We start from the raw sequence: 13,225 nt of genomic DNA, 5'->3' as shown, positions 1-13,225 counted from the left end.
GCCCCTCTGGCTCAGTGATGTCCAAACCCCCAGCCAGACCTTTACAGGGGGAAAAATTAACATGGGATACCTTGACTAGTGCTTTTAAGACAGTGAAACAGAATAAATATAAAACAAAGGGAGCATGCACCCCACAAAATAAACATAACTGAAAAAAAGTGCTCTGGATTGAAGAATTCTGAATAAACATTTCTACCGATTTCCTGTGATGACGGGCAGCATGTCAGTTGATGCATTAGAAGTGGCCTGTGTGACTTTAAAGGTCACATTCCTCAAGTCCATGATCCCAAGGCTCATGTCCTCCAGCATTGCCAGCTCCTCACCTAAACATGGGGGGTGGGGAGGAGGCTGTCAGGCAGAAGGGCCTGCCTCTCTCCCCACAGACTGTGCAGAGGAGAGGTGATGAACTCAGGGGTACGGACATGGACAGGGACTCCCTAAGCCCCTTCCCCAATGACTCACTGCTCTGTGAGTCCACATGCCCACACTGCAGGCACAGCTGGGAAACACACTCTTCTGTGGTCAAGCCCAGGATGGTGAAAGGGGAACAGAAGCACACAGAGCTCAGGAGGCAACTCCAGCTCAGAATGGAGAGGAACTGCAGGCAGGCTTTGCTACGGCCACAGCTTCCAGTGCACTGGGCTGGAGGCCTATTAATTGTCCTACAGTTTCAGAGACTAACAAATACCTTTAAAAAAGGGCCCATTTTCATGGCTCAGAAGACATCAAAGGAGAAGACAGCCCCCCCAGAGCGATCTGGAAGTCAATCTTAACTCTGAACTCTCCTGCCCTTTGACCCCACTCTCCTCCTGGTGATTTAGAGGCTGCAGAACTGGGCTCTCAGTGCCTTCTGTGTCACGGGCATCAGTGCATAAAGGGCTAAGTAGAAACAATTCAGAAACAACCAAGTACTTGGAAGAAGGGCCTGGGGAGAGAACACCATCCATCCTCAACCAAAAGGATCTTCACCACCAATAGCCAGGGACAGGGCGAATGTGCGACTGTTCAGACATCCACCTGGTTCCTGTTACGTGTTCTGAAGGTGTCTGGTTCACTGTAATATCTGGGAAGAAAGGCTGGAACCACCGCTGCCCCGGGGCCCACGCTCACCATAGGTGCTCAGCAGGCTCTCGAACTGCGCCAGCAGCCCGATGGTGTAGAGCTGCCGCAGGAAGCCGTCGTCGTGCAGGCAGTTCCTCAGTTTGATGATGAAGCCGCAGATGAGTGCAGTGAGCTGAGGGGCACATGGGGATCGCGTGAGCCCTGGGCCAAGCTCCCGTGTTTCCACCGCAGCACCTCCTGTCCCTCGAGCCGTGGTGGGGATGCCCTGGCTCTGAGACCATAGTGGGCAGAGGCCATGGGTGGGCAGGGCATGTGACACTGGGGGCTTGCTGCACCTTTCACTCCAGAGGTGGGTAGGTTTTGGCCCAGTTTCTGACCTGACCTGCCTGGGTTATTCCTGGGCTAGAAACTTCTAGAAGCCCAGAATCAGTTTCCCATGAAAGGCTCTATCTTCTCAAAGATCCGCACCGACTCTAGAAACTGAGTCAGTCACAACCAAGAACAAAAGTGAAAGAAGGTGGCCCTCAGCTTCCTCAGCAGAAGGTGTCTATGGATGAAACAGGCCCTCAGCAAGGGCGGGGACCTGGAGACCCAGCCCACCCCTGCTGCTGTTCTGATCTGTCAATTAGATTACTGGCATCTTTAACTTGTGACACTAACACTTCACTGAAAGATAACAGAAATCATCAGAAAAAGTCCTGCGACAAGCCAGAAGGTGCTGCTGTTTATGAGTGAGAAAACAGACTGCGCTGACAGCGAACAGCCTGCATTCCTTTGGAGGGAAAAAAGAAAAAGATGGCAAGGAGGCCTGTGCTGCCTGCCACCACCTCGGAGCAGAGCCCACTGTCACTGCCAGCCCTTCAGGAGCAACTTGCACTACGGATGGAGCAGGCATGGTCCGTGCTGAAATCCAGTCTGTTAGACCAGCTTAGAGAACGGCAGGTGGAGAGACACGGCCATGTACGCTGGCACAGTGATGGGAGAAGAATGAGGGCCTCCCAGGCCTGTTTCTTCTGAGGTGGGAGTGCCCGTGACCTCCCGCAGGGCCCTCCCAGGGCTTACGGTTTGGCAGAAGACCACGTCGCGGCGGTACTGCAGGCTCAGGTAGGAGGCGATGGTGGGGGCGCTGTCCTGCATGAGCAGGAAGACCATGGCCTTCTTAGCCTTGTCGCTCATCATGGCCACGCAGTCTGTGAGGGTGGTCAGCAGTGGGTAAAGAGCCTCGCTCCATTCACCTGGGCACGAGTGAAGGAGTTTTGATTAGAAAAAAGATCTTACAAATTAGTGTCTGTAAATTAGTCGCCCAGCCCCATCCACTGATCTGTCCTCCCCTACCACCCTCAGCCCCTTCTGACCCTCCTGGCCATCTGAACTCTGACCCTCACTCCACTGTCTTTCCAGTAACCTCAACAGCAGTTCTACTTGGGTGCTGCTTTTACACGTCTGGTCTAAAACTGTTGGGGACGCCCACCTCAGCACTCAGGACTGCCCTGCTGAGGAAAACAAGAATGCCTCTGGCCCTGAGGCGGCCAGAAAACGATGCTGTTCGCAGAGGCCAAATTCCACAGCACCTCGGTTCCTCACCTGGGCTGAGAAAGACACCCAGAGAGGCAATCTGTATCTCACATCTCTTGACCACTGTAGAGACAGTACCCCCGTCCTTCTGGAGCAAAGAACCAATTCTGTGACAGTCGGCCGTGTGTGTAACTGCTGAATTCTCGCCTTCTACACTCTTCCCGCGTCCCCTGCTTTTGTACTCAATTTCTTCCCTGTTCCCCACCTCCCTGCCCAGTGCCAACTATTTCTAGATTAGTTTTCTTTTAGAAATATAAGGAAACTTTGACCCTGGACTGGAACAACTTTTTAAAAATAGAACCTCAAGGGAGAAATCAGGGCTCGGGGCATCTTTGGCTCTTTCTTCCTTCCTGTTTAGAAGGCGTTTGAAAGAGAAGACATGCCCTCATCAGTTATATTTTTAACAGATCACTGAGTCCAGAAATAGTCATGTGCTCATCCCCACTTGGTGAGCCCAGTGCACCAAACAGGCTCAAGGCCCTGGAAGCACCCACCCTTTAGGGCTGAGGCCCCAGGCTGTCACCATGATGCAGAGGGCCATTCTACCTTTGATAAACAGACTTTAGAAGGCAGAGGGAGTGGGATATGGCTGTGCTCTCCCAAACTGTCTGACTAGCACTCTGTTGAGAAACTTACAGATAACACCTGGAATGTGCACAGGAACTTGCCTACACTCCATGTTTGGTTAATGTGGATTAAACGCATATTAACTGCTCAAAGGTTGGGAACTAACTGGAGGCAGGCATGTTGTATGTTGACAAGGATTTATAACCGTAATGGAAACAAAGCAGACTTAAATTTAGAAATCAGCAGCAGAAAGATCTCAGCAAATAAGTCACGGTGACAAAGAACATTGGACTGAGAAGTGGAAAATGTGAGTCGTGGGCCAGGCTTGTGCCGAGCAGTGGTGGGTGGCAGCAAGGCCTCCACCCTCAGCCGCGGGAGCCTCTTCAGTAACACACCAGCAGTGCTAGAGAATGTCTAAGTCTTTCTCCCTCTAGGATTCTCAGACACCAAGTGTTTGTTTCTTTGAAGAACTCTGTTGAACACATGACAACCATACCCAGGACCTAGCAAAAATGACCAACAGAAATCAGGTTTTACTAGCCAAAAAGTTTGAGGAAAGCTAGGTAGTCACAAAAATTATTTTTCACTAAGAAATAAATGTGCTCAGAGCAAATGTTGCCAATTTTGTTTTTCCCATTATCATACATATATAAGTAATATGCAAATATGATTATTTTAACCTGAAAATATTCAGAAAATACAAGTGGTCTTAATTGACTTCAGATATAAGGGGCTCTTTCAAGTCCACACTCTGCTTTTGCACTTTTTGCTCATTGGGAGGTTCAGCAGGCGTGTTTCTACCCAGATCAAATACAGCTCTCCAGGGACTCCGGCAGGGGACCATGTTGTCCATTTAACATCCACTGTGAGAAGGCACTCGTGCCTCTGGAAACGACATGGCTGGCATGACCCAAGAGTCCTCCAGCCAGGCACTGTCTGTGTGCTGACTTCCTTTCAGGTCGATCAACTTCAGGAAGCCTGGTGTGGAGAGGAGTCTCTGAGTCTCTGGCAGGTTTACATGCCACCCGCTTTCCTGGTCCTCACTGTTCAGGGTGGCCCTGGGACTTTATCCTTGAGGCTCAGGGGAGTGGGCTCAGTGTAAAGACACCAGCCTTCTGCCTGCTGTGAAGGCAGGCTGAGGACAGAAACCCAGAGACAGAAATAAAGGAGGAGGATGAGGCCTGGGCCCAGGAGAAGCAATGGAAAGAAGGATCAGGGTGGACTGTCTGTCATCTACTAAGGCTCAGTGGCTGTGGTGGATGGCATGGGGTCTAACACCTGCTCAAGAATACACTGACTTTTGGGAAAGAGAAGCTGTGAAGGGGCTGAAAATAAATGCACTGTGACCAATCAATTAGTCCACTGAAGAAAAACTCCATATGGGGTTCTGGGTTGCTAATAAGGAGTCATTTATTCACGCTGAGCTTATTCAGGGTGCTGTGTGAACAGACAGGATCCACCAATGAGTGACAGGAAAGGCTCAGTAAAGCTCATCATCATCAGTGTACCGTACTCTAGGGATAAAGTAAGTGTTCTTTCATCTGACATTCACATCCAGTGAAGAATATTCAATTATCAGACTGTAGCTTATCTATGAAGTATAAGAAACAAACAAATAATATTATTTGGGGGCTCATGCACACTCTGGGAAAACCATAAGCCATATCCAGGAATCTCAATATGAACTAGATCAGGGGTCGGCACACCTTTCCTATAAGGGTTGGACAATAAATATTTTAGGCTCTAAAGGACACAGGGTCTGTGTGGCAAGTAACTCAGCTCTGGCATTGCCACGCAAAGACAGCCAATGATAATGCATGGGCATCAACAGTGGGCATGAGTCTTTTCCAGTAAAGCATTATATTTATAAGAGCAGGTTGTAGACAGGATTTAGCTCAGAGCTCTAAACTCCTGGACTAGTCTGCCGACTCCTGGACTAGAGCCATAGCACTACATTTTACATGCAAATGCAGCAAAGATTCCATTTCTAGGGCTAATCCCAACAGAGGCCCATAGCTAGGTCTTATAAAATTGGTTTAAAGCTATATCCAGGATGCAGAGTGGTTACGAATGTTGCAACTTTCAGGTGAATACATATTAACTGACTGCTTCTTCAGAGTCAAGCTCACAAGTCAGGTGAGCACACAGGAAGTATGAGTAATAGGTGTGTAACAAGCCAGGTCACCCACTTCAGAAGCCCATCAACACTCATAGCATTAATCATCTGCAAAGGTTTTAAGATGTAAAAGTTAAAAAAAATGCATGTAGTAGCCTTCCTGAGGCCATAAGTCCCTTAGCCCAACCAGTCCCTCACCAATCTTCACAACCAAGAACTACTGAAACATTTTCCCAACTATAGGAGCATAAAGTAGTCTTTGATCACTTAGTCACAAATGCTACCTGAATGTTAAAAAGACATCGGCAGGAGCCCCGAGTGGAAAGCACGTACCTGGGCTGGACTCTTCAGGAGGGGGGCTGCAATCTGCACAGAAATGGAGGGCGACAGGGATGATTAAGGAACGGCACACAGTTCAAACACAAGCAGCTCAATCTTAGAGCAGCTGCATCAGCAGCTTGCAGTAAGGCAGCTAAGGCATAGGAGAAGAGGTCTGGGGCCCGTGCCTCTTCTCTGGAGCCTCGGGCAGGTCACCGCTGCTCCGAGCCCTCTCCAGTGGTGAGCACATGGTTCACCAGCACCAACACTCAGGTGGCTAATACATCAACACCAAATGCTCTTCAGGATGGGTGGACCAACAAGTATACTGTGAAACACATGCCACAGAACAATGAACCCACATCAAAGACACGGTAGTGATGGAGCCCCACGTTAGCTCACAACATCAAATGAGAGAGACTGACCAGCAAATGGAGCTTTCCTGAGTTGGAGCCCACTGCCCTGACTTACTGGGCAAGCCTGTGTTCAAGATCAACTTCTGCGATCCGAAACATTAAGACCCAGGAACGAAGCCAATGTACCAAAAAGAGTCCTAGGCCAGGCTTTCAGATTTCAACTACAGGGAAAAGCTGGGCCATCTGAGCAAGTATCTGATTAGGAGATTCTCCAGGTTTCCAAAGAATACCAATTTTCATTCCATTTCACCCACTGAGTCACACTGGGATGCCCTCATTTCAATTCACATTTCCCATAAAGCCCCTAACATTCCTGGTTAACTGTGCCATCTGAGGGGAAAAAAGTTTGAAAAGGTATCACAGGAGTAAAACTTCATTTAATTTTGTGCCGGAACATGTCAATCAAAGGATGTTCTCAGGATATTAAAATGAGGCAGCTTCAGATTCCCCAAACCAGCCAAAACCAGCTTCTGGGACACTTCTACAACCTGCTGCCAAGTATCCTTCCCCTCCAATCAACTTTGGACATAGCTTCTTAAACTGGCAAAGGGGACAGAAGATATATATATATATATATATACACACACATATATATGTGTGTGTGTGTGTGTATATACACACACACACACACACACACACACACACATATTTGGTAAAAAAGGACAATGAAGGACCCAGGTCGGGCAGAAAACTGGAATGAACAGTGACAAAGCCTTTCCAAGGGGCAGAGTTGTTCTCCTAGAGTCAATCTGTTGGCATGAACACGACCTGCTCAATGGGCCAAAATGACCACCCCTGTGATTGGAAATGGTGTGAAAAGTCATGACAGCCATGCTCTGGCACTGGGGACACATGGATCTATTCACCAAATACATGGCTCATGGTCTCGTTCTTCCTGGGCTTCCTGACCACACTGGGGTCTGAACAGCTTCCTGGCTACACTGAAGGTTTCTAAGTTCAGGCCCACCCATAGTCACTTTGGGGGCACATGGCTTCCTACACTCTGAGTGCTGATCAGCAGAGTAAGGCTCTCTCAGGTGCATGCTTCACAACAGAGCTGATGCTGATGGCACAATGACAATCAAGACCTGAACAGTGCACAGATGTTCACTTAAATCACTTTAGAACTGAATTTAAATGTGTTTAAACTATATCAGATGTGCCTAGAAAAAAGTGACATTTATATTATGGATATACAGTATCTTTTTAAAAAATATTGTTTTAGTACACACGAACACAATATCTTTTTTTTGTTTATTTTTTTAATGTGGTGCAGAGGGTGGAACCCAATGTGTCTCACCTGTATGAGGCAAGTGCTCTGCCACTGAGCCACAACCCCAGCCCTACAGCATCTTATTAAACAAACTAGCTCCTGATTTTTTTAAAAATCCAACAAATTACTCTTTTTATATCTGCAGAAAATTTTAAAATTACAAACAAGATTTTTTTTGTGTGTGTGTATGTGTGGGTGTTGCTGGGGATTGAACGCAGGATCTCACACATGCTAAGGAAGCACTCTACCACTGAGCTACATCCCCAGCTGCTATAAACAAGATAATATTAAAGAGAAGTAATAAACTTTCATAAAATTTTAAAGAGAAACACAATTCACATTTTTAAAAAACCAACAATAAAACAAGACCACAATAGAGACAAATGAACGCCATGACTCAATCACAGGTGTAGGAGGTTGAGGCCACAGTCCCTCATACGTGGAAAAGTGAGTGACACAGATACTGTTTAACCAGAGGCCCAACAGGACAGTGCTCTGGAAACAGACTGCAGGTGGATTAAAGAGGCAAGAGCATTGTATACAGAAGAATCTATCAAGAGATGATTCTGCCTTGAATGGAAGGTGTCCAGTTGAGATTAAAGCTCTCATCCCAGGAAGCATAACCCTGGCATGTCTTGGCCTGATTCATGCAGCCTAATGCTCCCCCACCCCGCTCCAAGAGCAAGCTGGGTCTATAGCCAGTTCCTAGCTGCCTGGCCTCAAATCCTTTCCAGCTCTTACAAGAAAGGGTGGAAGACACCTGGGAGGCAGGGACAAGGACCCACTCATTTAGAAAGCATGTGGTCCTCAGCTTTAATGACCTCCTTGGGGCAGAGGGTCTGGACATGCTCCGTGTGTCTGCTTTGAGGTGTGCTGCTCCATAGTACTGTCCCACATCTACTGAAGGCCCCCCTTGGAGGGTTGTGCTGAACAGGCAAACCTAACTCAGCCCCTCAGAGGCTCACAAATGGGGAACTGCCATCTGACTGAGCTACAGGTCCCCAGGAAACGGGCCTCTGCTGGTAAGAGTGCCTACCCAAGAACAGCAGCCTTTGGGCAAATCTTCGGGGCCTGCAGGCCTAGCTCACCCAGCAGTGACCCTGTAATATTCACCTTTCCCTCTGCTCTACTAGCTCCTAAAATGCAATAAACATCATATCAGGAAGGCATTCGCACCTCAGCTTCCTTCAACTTCTCAGGCTGGTTGACAAGCCTGAAAAGCCAGGGAGCCCTAAGCTTACCGTCTGGCAGTGTGACCCAGAAGGCCTGAGAGTCTGCCTTTGACAGATACGCAGACTCACAAGTGGGCTTCTGCTGCATGGAAGGGCCAAAGGGGCCTCTACCCTTCTGCCTGCTGCTTCGTGCTCTGGGATGGCCCCTCTGCCTGACAGCCCTCCCTGCAGTCTGCCTGGGGCGGAAATAGAGTCAGAGACACAGACGACAGAACGATGTGGCATGAGGAGGTGGTGTGGGAAGCGTGGATGCATACGCACGTGTGCTCGGGTGAGGATGGCATGCAGCGGTGGGCATGGAGCAGGGGCATGGCGAGCAGGGGGCGTCACAGTGGGGGTCCTCCGGTCTGATCCAGTAGGCATGGCTGTCCCTGTTACCTTTCTTGCTGGTGCAGCTGCCTGCGCAGGGGAGGACGTCCTCACAGCCCGTGCCATGCAGACGCTCCTTCTGCAGCAGCTTGTCCACCCGCTGGATGATGCACTCCAGGCTCTTGTCCACGTTCAGCCACACTTTCTCCTTAAGAACCAAGAGGGCCGGTTAGGGTCAGCTCTCCCACTCACCCCCGTGCCCAGGCCACCATGTGCATTAGAACATCAACAGCTGAGAAATGGTAAGGTGACTGCTCATTCCCCATGCCTTATCTGCCTTCCAGAGACAGCAATGTCCTATGAGCACTGTGTTGGAAGTTTGAGAGATGATGCTGGTAAATCTATGTAGCACTGCTTTCCAGTGTCACCAGAGGGTCACAGGGTCACAAAAGAGCCAATCTCTTCCCTCCTCCCTCTACAGCAGGCTCCTACAACCACCAGGCACAGAGGACTAAGGTCTACTTCTGATGGAAGGGGATGGAGACAGCTGGTCCTGGGGATGGGGAGCTGGGGAGGAGACAGAGGGCTGGGGTGGTTTGCAGAAGACACACAGAGCACAGGATGCCGGTGCAGAGGACCACAGTGCTGTTTAGTAATAATTCAGTGCTTCACAAAGCAATGCTTCAAATGACGATGATGCTGAACAATGTATCCCTCCCTCAGGAGACACAGACCCTGCTCTCAGGGCCAACTCTTGAGGAACAGCAATGTGACACAACATGTGGGCAGCAGCTCCAGCACCTGAGTTCCCACGTCTCCAAAAATACAGAAGAGGAATGGGTGGGCAGAGATTGATGAAGCTTGGTTGGTCTCAGGCAGCCAGCACCAGAGGCTGCAGTGGGCAGGGAGGGCAGGAAGACCAGAGAAGGCAGGGGCTCAGGGAGAAAACCCATCTCCTCACCAACCTGGGCGGAGACTGGTCCAGCACCCAATAGAGTCCTGCTGCCCATATGCACACAATGGTTTCAAAATAGTCTTTCTCTCTACATCAGGTGGCCCAAGAGCCATGTGAAAGACACCCTAGAGTTGACCCTCTAGGCACAGTAGAGGAGAAGAGACTGGCAACAGGTTCCATAGATTGCAATCCAAGTTCAGAGGCAGGAAAACAGGCTGTAAACAGCAGACTCACCCATTCCTCCTCGTGCCAGTCCACCTGCAGGGAAGATCTGCTGTTCCTCCCTGTCCACCTGGCCATGAGGGTGTCCTGGTCGTTCCGAAGCATCACCTGCTCCTCCTCTGTCGAGGTGGGGGAAGCCTTGGAGGCGATGTAGTCAGGCCGTGCAGCGTTCAGGCCATGGATCGCATTGGCCAGCAGCTTGCAGTCGCAGACTGTGACCAGCTGCCGGGTCTGCAGGTACACAAGAGCAGAGCTGTGAGGCCTGCCTTCTCATGGAGGAGAGGATGGGCTAAGGCCTAGCCTCTGCTCTCTCCACAGTGCCAAGCAACTAGAGAGCTGCCTCCCCCAGAACGTCTGAGTGCAAAGGTCCCAAACGACTCAGCAGAGCCAAATCTCAGCAAGAACTTCCCATCAAGGACGGAGAACACAAGGAAGACGAGAGGAGACTGACATGTCTTTTCAGACATGCTTTGACCTGTCTCTGAACCTGCCTGTGAGGGGAAGGGCCTTCCAAGAGCCCAGTATCCCAGCTGACTTCCTGGGTTGCCCCTCTAAGGAGCAAGTCCTCAGAGCTCAGGCATTACTTTGATTCAACCATTTGAGACTTTTTGCTTTGCCTCTCAGCATATAAACCCAAGGTCCTGGGCTTGGGCAGCTGGACTATGGCACAGAATTTCTGGTTTTGGAAAATTTTGTACACAATGGGGATTCTGTGGTTCATAGAAATTTTAGAGCCAGGACCACATTTTTCTTTTCCAATGGATCTAATCATCGTTTTTGCTGTGTGGACACATGTGAAGAATATAACACATCATCATCAGACAGCAGCTTGCTTGCAGCAAAGCAAGTGTGGGTGAGAATGTGTAATCAGAATGTACACGTATGTGCGCGCACACATGTATTGAGAGGCTGATGAAATCAAAAAGCATCATCCATCAAGGGCTGGGGCTCAGTGGTAGAGTGCTCACCTAGCATGTGCGAGGCCCTGGGTTGGATTCTCAGCACTAGGTATAAATAAATAAAATAAAGCTCCATGGACAACTAAAAAAAATATTTTAAAAAAAGCAACATCCATCAAAAGGGTCTGATATCTCCACTCCTTTGCATGGACCAACATTTACATATTTTGTAATCAGGATCAAGTTATGGTTAATTAGAATGCGCTTACTGGCTACATATAAGCCAAGAGAATCATGTTGTTCTTTTCTTATGTCTGTATATTGGCTTGGTTTCTTTTTAGAAATTTAAGTACAATAGAAACGTGTCTAAAAAAATGCTGATAAGGCAGTCACTAAGAAAGCTGTGGACAGCATCAGCCCCAATAAAATGATTCCATGGACTTGCTGGGAGACACAGCAGCACAAAGCAGCACCCGAGAGTTGTAGGCCCTGGGCTGGCTCTGCCTTTGGCCAGTCCAGCTCTGCGGCCATGAGGAAATCACCAGACCTCCTTAGCATAAGACAGGTCATCCAAAAGTCACTGTCTTTGTGGCACATCTGGGCCATCCTGGGGAGTTCACTGGCTTCCAGAAACCCAAAGACACCCCCCTCTGTAAACACACACATACAACAAGGAAGCCCCTCCTACCTTGTCTGCCAAGATGGCAAGTGTCCTCTCAAGGCCAGTGGCAGACCTGTCCTTGGCCGCCCTTGAGAGCCGCTCTGCATAGTAACTAACTTGGGTTTTCAGGGTGTTGATCTGGGCAATGATCTCCTTGGCTCTGACGACATCCTGTGGTATGTAGATTATGGACTGGCAGCTAGAAGATGTACTAGAAAGGACAAGAACAGATCCTAAGGGGTTCTCTTGAGTCTGAAGAGCATGGCAACAGCATCCTAACCCTGGCCCATAGCTCGCCCTAACATAAGGAAGTCTGTTACTCAGGGGTATCTTCATGTGCTATATTAGCTGCAGATGGGCAAAAGGAGATTTTGGCAGGTCCTTTACATCTATGTGTTCAAAGCCTAACATATTAAAATAGGATGGTCTTTTACCTGCATTTGTACCTGTCTGTGTTTCTGCCATGTTATATGTATATGTGTGTACAAACATTGAAACGTCACACCCAGTAATCACCCAAACGATCAGAATCTTTACCTAAGGACTTCGTCCATCAACTTATAAGCAGTTCTTAAGTAGAGACCTGGGATCCCCTTATGCCAGAATGGGTCAAATTATCACACTGAAGGGAAAGACCACAATTGGCGGTGGACTTTGCCAAAGAAAATAAGACAATAACAACAACAAAAGCCCCAAACCTGCTTTTTCATTTGGCCAATCAGGATGTCTAACTTTTTTTAAGCAGAACCACAGTTCTCCTCCCTCACGTCTGACCCTGGTGAATCCCGAGAAAATTGGGCTTCCTTTCCCTCTTCCCTGCTCCAGAATGTCCTTACTTTGAAAAATAACAGTCCATCAGAGAAAGAGAAAGTGGGGAATGTGCCAAGCCAGAGGCCAGGCCCAGCACCTCAGTGGCTTTGAAAACCTGGTTCTTCCTCCTTCCCACCTCCTCACCCACTATGCAGCATGTCAGTCTGGGGATCTGATGTCAAAGGGCAGCCCCGTTGCTGCTCAGCAGAACCAGAAGCCTCTGAGGGACCAACTCCACACTCCCTAGAGCCCGGGGCTGGGTCAGTATGTTTGTAACACCTAGGTGGCAAGGATGATTCCATGTCTCTTAGCTCAGATCCCAAACAATCCAATGTGATAAGTTTTTCAGACCACCTGGGAAGGCCAAGGAAAATGAGGAGTAATACAAGTAGCCAATATGGAAGTCTCCTAAAATCTGAAGTTGTGAACTCTGGATGCAATGGTGTCCCTTCCCTTCTGGAAAGAGGGACCTGACTGACTGACCCTTCAAGTTCTGAGGGACCAGTTCTCTCTTTTGAGTTCTGGGAACAAGGGAAATAGGAGAGGACAGAGGGTACCACACCCTCCCTCACATCCTGGAGATGAGGGATACTGGGGCCTTTTCCAGGGAAAACCAAAAGTGATCATCAAGAAACTACGGCTGCCCCTTCTCTTGCTGGACTATGGGGGTGAACATGCAAGCACTACAAACCAGAGCACCCCAGAAAGAACACCACCACAAGCCCACACACCACAACGAAGAACAATGGATGTGCCAGAAGCCCATGCAGCAGACGGCGACCCAGCCTGTGTGGCACAAGCCATTCCACA

The 13,225-nt window shown here is 49.0% G+C and overlaps 1 protein-coding gene across 6 annotated transcripts in view; it reads right to left on the bottom strand.

The window, feature by feature from the left end:
* The window catches only part of Inpp4a (inositol polyphosphate-4-phosphatase type I A), a 133,155-nt gene that overhangs the window by 21,479 nt on the left and 98,451 nt on the right, over positions 1 to 13,225 (bottom strand). For 3 of the 6 annotated variants that reach the window (XM_058578295.1, XM_046440307.2, XM_058578294.1), the window contains 7 exons: positions 11,633 to 11,816; positions 10,058 to 10,276; positions 8,821 to 9,076; positions 5,654 to 5,686; positions 2,125 to 2,297; positions 1,111 to 1,234; positions 197 to 323 (listed from right to left, as the gene is read on the bottom strand). In XM_058578295.1, coding sequence (XP_058434278.1) covers positions 197 to 323; positions 1,111 to 1,234; positions 2,125 to 2,297; positions 5,654 to 5,686; positions 8,821 to 9,076; positions 10,058 to 10,276; positions 11,633 to 11,816 — 1,116 coding nt within the window. The remainder of the gene's footprint in view (positions 1 to 196; positions 324 to 1,110; positions 1,235 to 2,124; positions 2,298 to 5,653; positions 5,687 to 8,820; positions 9,077 to 10,057; positions 10,277 to 11,632; positions 11,817 to 13,225) is intronic. The other 3 variants (XM_046440308.2, XM_046440310.2, XM_058578297.1) reach the window with 1 other exon arrangement.

Source organism: Marmota monax, unplaced genomic scaffold (assembly GCF_021218885.2).
Source record: "Marmota monax isolate L192 unplaced genomic scaffold, Marmota_monax_Labrador192_F-V1.1 WCK01_AAM20220418_F8-fsc00210, whole genome shotgun sequence".
NCBI lineage: Eukaryota > Metazoa > Chordata > Mammalia > Rodentia > Sciuridae > Marmota > Marmota monax.
This window is presented reverse-complemented; position numbering and strand designations above follow the sequence as displayed.